At 39.3% G+C, this 9,188-nt stretch overlaps 1 protein-coding gene across 2 annotated transcripts; it reads left to right on the top strand.

The window, feature by feature from the left end:
- The first annotated feature begins 672 nt into the window (after positions 1-672).
- LOC109482163 lies at positions 673-5,560 on the top strand. Of its 2 annotated transcripts, XM_019784862.1 has the most exons (6): positions 673-712; positions 888-968; positions 1,586-1,702; positions 3,173-3,206; positions 3,955-4,104; positions 5,077-5,560. In XM_019784862.1, exons 2-6 carry the CDS (start codon positions 957-959, stop codon positions 5,226-5,228), a joined length of 465 nt encoding a protein of 154 aa, XP_019640421.1. In that variant the 5' UTR covers positions 673-712; positions 888-956; the 3' UTR covers positions 5,229-5,560. The 2 variants fall into 2 exon arrangements, with proteins under 2 accessions (XP_019640421.1, XP_019640422.1); XM_019784863.1 differs by lacking the exons at positions 673-712; positions 888-968; positions 1,586-1,702 and adding an exon at positions 1,868-1,986.
- The last annotated feature ends 3,628 nt before the right edge of the window (positions 5,561-9,188 follow it).

Here is a 9,188-nt window from a genome sequence, read left to right on the forward strand (position 1 = left end):
ACACCTTTTTTTTGCAAACCTTTTTTTTATTCGCACGCGCGCATCAGTTTTGGGGTTCCCGGAGGATGTCATCCATATAATCAAATCAACATGGCCTAAAGGAAAATCAGGAAGGGAATGACCAATTTCGACAAGAAAATCTAACGCTTTAACATAACTCAATCTTAGAACTGTCTGCCCGAGCCCAAAAACTAGCCGGCAGCTACTAGCCTACAGGGCCCCTCAAAGTTGAGAACAGCCCGTAAACTATACCCGACAGGAGATTGGGTTCGAAATTGGACCGCTGTCTTGCCCGGTGTCCCCCAGAACCAGGCCAGACGTATCCCAGGGCGGATAGATACATGAGAAAATTAGGTCGAATGTAGGGTTTGCTCACTGTTGTCAACTGTTGTAAGAGTTTGAGCTGATCAACCCCGGGATTTCTTTATATATTTGTGGCTCTCTGGTGGAGAAGAATTTTTGAGATTAAAATGTGAAAAATTATTTTCATGGGGTCTTGTTTAAGTGTATTTGAGCAAAGGTTCCTATGACCAAAGGTAATTGTACTGTCTGCCCGCCAGACAACCCCTCGAGGTATTTGTCTTCCCGACAACAACATGTCGTCTCTCTAACCATTCCATTGAATTGGAATGAACCATTTTACTTGGGGAGGGTTTGTTTCTGTGTTCAGTGTGTTGACACAGTATGTAGACGACGAAAAGCCGTAAGATATGTATGATTTCTATATTTTATTTTCCATTCCTTGCATTTATCATTACCAATTCAACAGTTAAGCAATAGACCTTATATGGTAAATGTTAGAAAACGTCCAAGTATAAAAAACTTCCCTAAACACGTGCACATAAAACCGTCTGTTAGAACAGAGTTGTTCAACCACATTCTTACAGGTAGTCTTCAAGGTAGCTGACACGGCTTTTTTGTGTTCCCGAGAAGTCTACGTGGCAACTTAACGAGCGATGGCTCTTTTGGTAAGGTTTTATTCATATGTCTTCTGATAGGTTTTCTCAATATTTTACCGCTATTAATAGAGAATCTGCATTATATTGTTGAAGGAATTCCGTGTTATGCGTTGTCAATGTGTTACTAGTATGCCTTTTAAGTGTGTTATGCCTTGTTAATGTGTTAAACCTTGAATTTAGTTTTGGGGAAATAGAATGATTTTTCGTTTTTTTCACTGCTATGATATGTTATAATGTCGACGTAATATGTGCCATGTTCAAAACAGATTAACAGTGAGTGTAACACATTGATAGCTGTGGGGATAGGGACATGTATTTTTGTCCTCAGCAGCAAGGATTTGAAGTGAGAGGGCGGAGATTGGGCTTCTGTTGATAGACAGGGTTGTGACCCGATAATATTGTCCTTGGTGGGGCGTCAGGAATGCATTTGGCGTAATCGTGGTATTCTAGAATGAAGCATAAACCAAGGAGGTTTAAAAGATACGGTGCAATACATAATACAGTCGTTGCAATCCATTCTATAATGTAATTCAATTCATACAATCGACATTTCCAATGCAATAAGGGATGCCTAAACATTTCTCAGAAGTCTGAAATCAACGATGTTTTGTTGTTGTCTTCTACAGGTGTTGTTTGGAGTCGTTCTTTTGTTGGGGGCCACGATGGGGGTAGATGGCGCCAGGCTGGCCTCCAAACAGGACCCGAAAACCATCGAAGAACTCTGGGAAGCCGAAAATTCTATGGTATGTGATCATTCTTACGGCTCTAGAGGTAGATGTTGAAGTGAATAGTATTCTATAACTGAAGTTACTTCTCTGCAGTCATCACTCATAGGTTATNTGCAATAAGGGATGCCTAAACATTTCTCAGAAGTCTGAAATCAACGATGTTTTGTTGTTGTCTTCTACAGGTGTTGTTTGGAGTCGTTCTTTTGTTGGGGGCCACGATGGGGGTAGATGGCGCCAGGCTGGCCTCCAAACAGGACCCGAAAACCATCGAAGAACTCTGGGAAGCCGAAAATTCTATGGTATGTGATCATTCTTACGGCTCTAGAGGTAGATGTTGAAGTGAATAGTATTCTATAACTGAAGTTACTTCTCTGCAGTCATCACTCATAGGTTATGTGGGGAACATATAGTTTTAGTTTGGAAACTTGTCATATTGAGTTTTATTTGCATCTGAATAGACAGTAAACCGCCTTTAGGCGCTAGGCTTAAGGGCAGACGTCAAAATTACTTTAGACAGTAGAGGCCCCAAAATGGGAACAATTGTAGTGCGTAGTTAATATCTTTGAAAATCCTTTTTCTCTGGCCCAATTTGGGGACTTTTGGGCTAGACGGAACAGGTTTGTTTGTTTGTTTGTTTATTGGGAATCTCCATTAGTTATACAAGCTGTGTATACTAATCTTCCTGGAGTCCTTTCACATAATAGAATACATACAATTATCAACTTAATAGTTACAAAAGATTCAACAACATTATACATAACAATTGCTTAACAAGAACAATAAAAATTACTAAGTAACAGTAACTACTTATTAAATTTACTTATACTTCTAACAACAGCAAATATACAAGTTGTGGAGAGGTCAGAGGTACACCTGTGCTCCATGTGTCTTACCACCATGTGTCAAGACGCATGTGCTCGTACTTTTTACATAGGGTCTAAATGTTCCTAGTTTGATCAAAATTTGCTCATTTCACCAGTTTAGTGGGCATAATTAGAGACCTGGGTGATGAGGTCTGGCCTGCAGCTGCCCAGGGCGGATAGATACATGAGAAAAAAATTAGGTCGAAAGTAGAGTCTGCTTACTGTTGTCAGTCGGACAGGTTAGCTCTTTGCATATAATGACCACGCCAAAATGTTGGACAAAAGAAGAACCCGTTTTTTTCTAATCATAAACATCAGTGGGTGGATCATAATTATACGTATTTCTGTGGGTTCGAACAGCAGAGGTGAGTTAAAGATTATTGCACAAGAAATGAAACATGTACAATGTAGGATTTTTCGTAAACTGTGTTGTATATTGTTGATTAAAGCGATTTATGGTTGATTAAAGCGATTTTTCTTTAATAAACGTAAACTGTTGTATATGGTTGATTAAAGCGTTCCGTAAGGGTGTCATAATTGCTAAGAATTAAAAGAGATGACCAATCAGAAGCCTTGTCTCATTTGTGTGTTGGATGTTAATGTTTTCTCGTTTATCTCGCAGGATCTCGCGGTGAATGAACAGTCTCGCAGAGAGGGTAAGTCTGGAGAAGTCATACCGTATGCACGTATGCAGCGACAAGAAAACGCAGAGAGGAAACCACATATGCGTATATTCTTGTATTCTACATACCGTTAAAGTTTTTTTGTTCTATTCAAGAGATTGGTCTACAGAATATAGGTCAGCAGAGTTTAACGGTGAGCGTAGAGGTAGTTGAATTGTTTATTCTTTTGTCATAAACGACATCCTGGCTAAAATTGCGACCATAGGGCCAAAATTATAAGGCTTGTATGTTTACTTACAACGCATACACATACACATCACATAGATAAGAATTTTTTTTCATAGAGTATCAGGTTGTACATCTTGCATTATATTCAAGCTTTGAAATCAAGGGTGTAAGGTCCCCATATCTATGACGGCCCCGATAGATAGATAGATAGATAGATAGATAGATAGATAGATAGATAGATAGATAGATAGATAGATAGATAGATAGATAGATAGATAGATAGATAGATAAATAAATTGATAGATATAGATTGATAGATATAGACAGTGCATTATCACACGCATTTCTATGCAAATGATGTATAAAATATCATTACGTGAAACCTAGAAATTTCCATACAATGTTTTGCAAATTTTATGAAGCATCGGAAATGTCAAATTATTTTGCCATATACAAATCTTTGTGTTCACTAATTACAAAAACAGGATTCAGCTTCAGTTTGGGCTGTTCTAGGTCCAAAATTGAACATTTCTTGTCTGATATTTCCCCTCAGAATTCGGTCGTCTCTCCGCTGAGTCCTGTGAGGACGACTCCAAGGGCATCCCGCTGTGCCGGGAGTGTTCGTTCTTACGTGAGCTGCCGGCAGACTACTCTCCGCGGTACCTACTGGAGCGGAAATGCCAGGGCCAGGACTGTCTAATGCGTAAGTTTCTGTAGGTCACAGTGATTAATTCGATGAGTTCCGGAGTTCCGTGGAGCTCGAGACTCAGAGGAGGCGATTTTTTAGAACAAGTGAAAATGTATAAGCGCAAGGATGTCATCCATAAAATGAAGTCAGTGTGGCCTTGTCGGGGATCTTGTAGAGACCATACTTTCTGCACAACATTGACCTTTTTTTTTAAACCATTTTATTCTTCAAAGCCCTTAAGTAATATACATATAATACATAAGTTTGACACAAGTTCAGAAAAAAAAATTAGGATCCAATCATCTTTCCTTTACATTCTAGCCAGGAAATAAATATGTGTGTGTAGCAACAGTTATAATCATTGATAACAATGTGTGTTTCATTTTTCCAGAAATTGTTTGAGTATAGATACTTGTTAGTGAACATCAAAACCCTTAAATCTACATATCATGCATGAACATACTGATAATGTAACTGAAAATCAAATATAAGTTTGACATAAGTACGCCCACAACATTGACCTTACAGATCATGCCATTGCTATTTTATGACAGATGCCAGATGTCACATAGAACCTGTAAAATCTGATGAGCAACAAATTCCAGAAAACAAAATGTTTTCTTTTTTATAATGAGAAATGAATAAACTGTTCTTCAAATCACAAGAATTTGGAATTCTCGACCAAATGTCTTGGTCTTCTTCAGCTTTCTGAGTGTTGTAGACACGTGATGTGTGACGTACATGTACGCACTGGGTCAAAGTTCGTCTGAAGTCGGTACCGTCCCCCGTCCCGGTTGAGAGAAGATTGCCTAGCCCTGATTCGACTTCCGACGAACTTTGACCCAGTAAAAATTCACGCACGTGTCTACATCACTAAAGATTCGCTCGAAAATTCTTTTGAGGTGAAAAGCAATTTATTTCTCATTTTGTCATTTACCAAATAAGATGTACTTTTTATTATTATTTTTCTTGCTTTTGTCATTCCAGATGAAGGGAAGTGTCTGCAGCAGTATATGTCTGTCGAGGTTCGCAACATTGCCCCGGACAGGAAGGGTGAAACCATCTTAGTGCGGATCGCTGCAGGCTGCAGGTGCCTTCTCAACGAAAACTCAATCTTGAAAGACTACTTCATTCGCTAGGCGCAGTAACCCTCGTCATAGTGTCAGGGCAGCAAATCGGAATCAAAGCTAGCAACGTAACCGATAGCACAGGTTATTGAAGATCTGCATATTGTCCATCTCTAAAGTAAATTACTTTTTTAATCAGTATAATTAGAATAAACAGTAATTGTTTGTGTAACAATGTTCTTTATTTGCAAACAAAAGAGTTTTACAAGTCGACATTTTGGCGACCTCCTGTAAACTACCTCGGGGTAACTACCGATCTGTTATACTACGCACTTCAGCTAGGTGTCCCTTCCACACTGCGTGCGGTCCCATGTGTATTGTCACATACATCTTGCAGACATGTAAAGATATTGTGAAACAAACAGCTGTTTATGGTGTTTTTCGCCTGTCTGTTTACAGTCAGTGGTGGTGATTAGATATAAGTTTTCTGACCTATATCATGGTGAATATATGGAAGTATTTCTTTGATTGTTGAGGTTTACTGTGGAATTCGTATCATGATATCCTACAATTACCTTAGGTAAAAATAAACTGACGTTTGCTGCCCTTCAAAGACGACTTTGTGTCATATTTTACATGTAGCACTTCTGGATGACGTGTACTTGGAAAAGAAAGTAGATTTTAAATAAGTAGCATGGACAAAGGAAATGCTTGTTGAATTCCGAACGACATGGTTATTTCTAGTAACCGTCGGTAGTATTGCACCACAGTCTCCTCATGTTACCGGTTACCTACTCGTTCGGACACGAAACATACAGACGACCAGCTGCTCAAAACAATACTTCCCTGTTTTATCCGCAAGTAACACCAACAGGACTGGAAACAAAAGCAGACAAACAAAGAAACAAATGAAGGATAAAAATATGGTAGCTAGTAGAAATTAGCTTGGTTACCAGACCTATTTAAGGTCTCGACTCTTTATCCTTTCGAAAAATAGGTCTGGTAGCCAGGCTTGGTAGACACTTTTCAGATCGTCTTTCATGGTGTAGTTCGTAATGCAGTCGCAAGGTTGCGCACATGGACGCGTCATCGCAAATGTCAGAAAACAGGCTGAGTGCAGGTGTGAACTCCTCTAAAACATTTGCATATAAAACGTCTTCGAGAATGGAGTTGTACTACAAAATTCTTACGGGTAATCTTCGAGGTAGCTGACACGGTTTTCTGCCTTCTCGACAATTTTACGTGGCAATTTAGCGAGCCATGGCTCCTTTGGTAAGATTTTATTTATATGTTTTCTTAAATTAAATTTTTTACTGTTTATCAGAAAGTTGGTGTAATTTTGTTAAGGGGATTGAAGGGAAGGATTAGATCCAACTCACAAAGTATAAAATCTTTTGTAGCAACAATTGCCTCTAAATACGCCAAAAAGCAGTTACTCGGGCAACTGGATATGATTTTGGAAACGGTCAGACGTTTCAGTTAGCATCACTACCTTTCGTCAGTGACTGAGAGACCAGAGGAGAAAGCTAGGTTTGTAAGCACACTATTATAAACGACTATTGATTTTAGTATTATGATATTGGGGAAGATACGTCGGGATTTCTCAGATACTCCTTGTACATACGGAATAGTAATGTTGACCTTGTTTTTGTTGGTCAATGGTTTGCCGTCCTTGCTTTCCTTTCTCTTCAGGTGTCCAGTGTAGTGCTGTACACTAATGGATAGCTAAAACACTTCTCAGAAGTCTGAAATCACCGATGTTTTGCTGTAGGTGTTGTTTGGAGTCGCACTTTTGTTAGGGGCCACGAAGGTGGAAGATGCCAGGTTGGCCCCCAAACAGGACCCGAAAACCATCGAAGAACTCTGGGAAGCCGACGATTCTGTGGTATGTGATCATTCTTACGGCTGTAGAAGTATAAATGGTATTTAATAACTTAATAATTTTTAGTTTAGAAACTTGTCATATTGAATTATTTTGCATCTGAATAAACGGCAAATCGCCCTTTTTTCTAGCGATGCACATCAGTGGATGAATAATAATGAATGATATGAATTTAATGAACGTAAGCTGTGTTGAATAAGATCAATTAAAGCATTGCGTAATGGTACTGGCTAATTACTTAGGATTGATGAGATGACCAATCAGAGGCTTTGTCTCATATGTTAGTTTGATGTCAATGTTTTCTCGTTTGTCTCGCAGGATCTCGCGGTGAATGAACAATCTCGCAGAGAGGGTAAGTCTGGAGGAGTCATACCGTATGCACGTATGCAGCGAGAAGAAAACGCAGAGAGGAAAGCACCTATGCTTATACATGTATTCTTGTATTCTACACACCGTGCAATTTATTTTAAATGTTTTTTGTTTTGTTTTTGTTTTTCATTCAAGAGCATGTTCTACAGATATAGAAGCGAGCGTAGAGGTAGTAGTAGAAGAATTGTTTATTTATTTCTCAGAAACGACATCCTAGTTGAAATTGCGATCCTAGAGCCGAATTGTCAGGCTTGTTTACATACAATCACATAATCATACATGTACATGTACATATACATAGATACATTACATTACATTATCATACGTACTCAGCATATCTATGCACATACGATTTATAAAATATAATTACGTTTAAATTAGAGATTTCCATACAATGTTTGAAAACCTTATATAGTCCATGGGCCAGGTCCCCAAAATGACAATTTGTTACCAAACAGAGGGACAAATGATGACTTAGTTTTTTTAAAAGGTTGGGTCCTCTAGCTAATCATTATGCATGATAACCGTTGCAGCGTGGCAGCTTTGGCCTTGTTATCTGACCTTGAACTTTGACCCTACACGGACCATGTCCTTTTCTACTTTTAATGCAAAGGGGAGTGTCAAATAATCAAATATGGATATTTTCCAACGTTACTTGGTGGCCAGATAAAACAGGAACAAAGGATTACAAAAATGTCAATTTTGTTCCGATATGTCATTTCTAAGAGAAGTTATGAGCTTTTGAAATTCGATTTTTCGGTAAAAAATGGTAAAAAAACGGAATGTTTACTTTTCAAAACCTGTCAAATACACAGATTGCATTTTCGAACCTGGTTCATGAATTCATCTGATTTGTTACACTTTTCCCTACATTTTAAGCTTTAAATCGTAAAAATCCATCAATCCAATCTGGAGATATGAGTATCTAAAAGTTCTATTCCCACAGGCCTTCTGTGGGGAAGCCGTTGCTAGGGCCGTTGCTAAGGAGGCACTGGGCTGCTTTCCCAGTAAAATGCAGTGCATACCATAAGTAAAACGCGTTGATTTGGCGAGGCTAGCGGGTGATATTGTCTTTTTAGACGGTCTGAGTCCACCGCTTGAGGAAAGGTATATTATAAGGAAGACAGTCTAACTACGCGTAGTTGCTGTAGTTAATAATTATGTAGTTGGCGTATTACGCCTTAACTTAACAAGGCTAGCGGGCGGGACCGTCTCTTTTCACTGCCTGAGTTAACCTTTGTGCCGATAGGCACCTAGAGTCCTAACTACTCGTAGTTGCTGTAGTTCTGTAGTTGGCGAAGTTAGCGGGTGGGACCGTCTATTTTCACGGTTTGACCGCTTTCCTGTCAATAGGCACTCAGAGTCAACAGCCTTGAGGAAAGGTAATATTACTTTCTTACTACGCGTAGTTGCTGTAGTTGTGTAGTTGGCGTATCACGCCTTGTGTTGGCGAGGCTAGCTGGTGATATCGTCTTTTTTACGGTCTGAGATTGCTTCTGTGCCGATAGGCACCTAGAGCCCACCGCCTTGAGGAATTGTATATTATCATATAAAAGGCTTTCTAACTACGCGTAGTTGCTGTAGTTGTGTAGTTGGAGTATTGGGTCTTGCCTTGGCTAGGCTAGAGGGCGGGACCGTCTTTTTTCACAGCCTGAGTTCACTTCTAGATCTGTGCCAATAGGCACGTAGAGTCCACGGCCTTGAGGAAACCTTATAGTCTCCTGGTTCAAACCTAGTGGTCTTATGGCTGTCATCTTAAGTTAAAGAGGCGAACCTTGAGA

This window comes from Branchiostoma belcheri, unplaced genomic scaffold (genome assembly GCF_001625305.1).
Source record: "Branchiostoma belcheri isolate BF01 breed outbred unplaced genomic scaffold, Haploidv18h27 scaffold590, whole genome shotgun sequence".
Classification (NCBI taxonomy): Eukaryota; Metazoa; Chordata; class Leptocardii; order Amphioxiformes; family Branchiostomatidae; genus Branchiostoma; species Branchiostoma belcheri.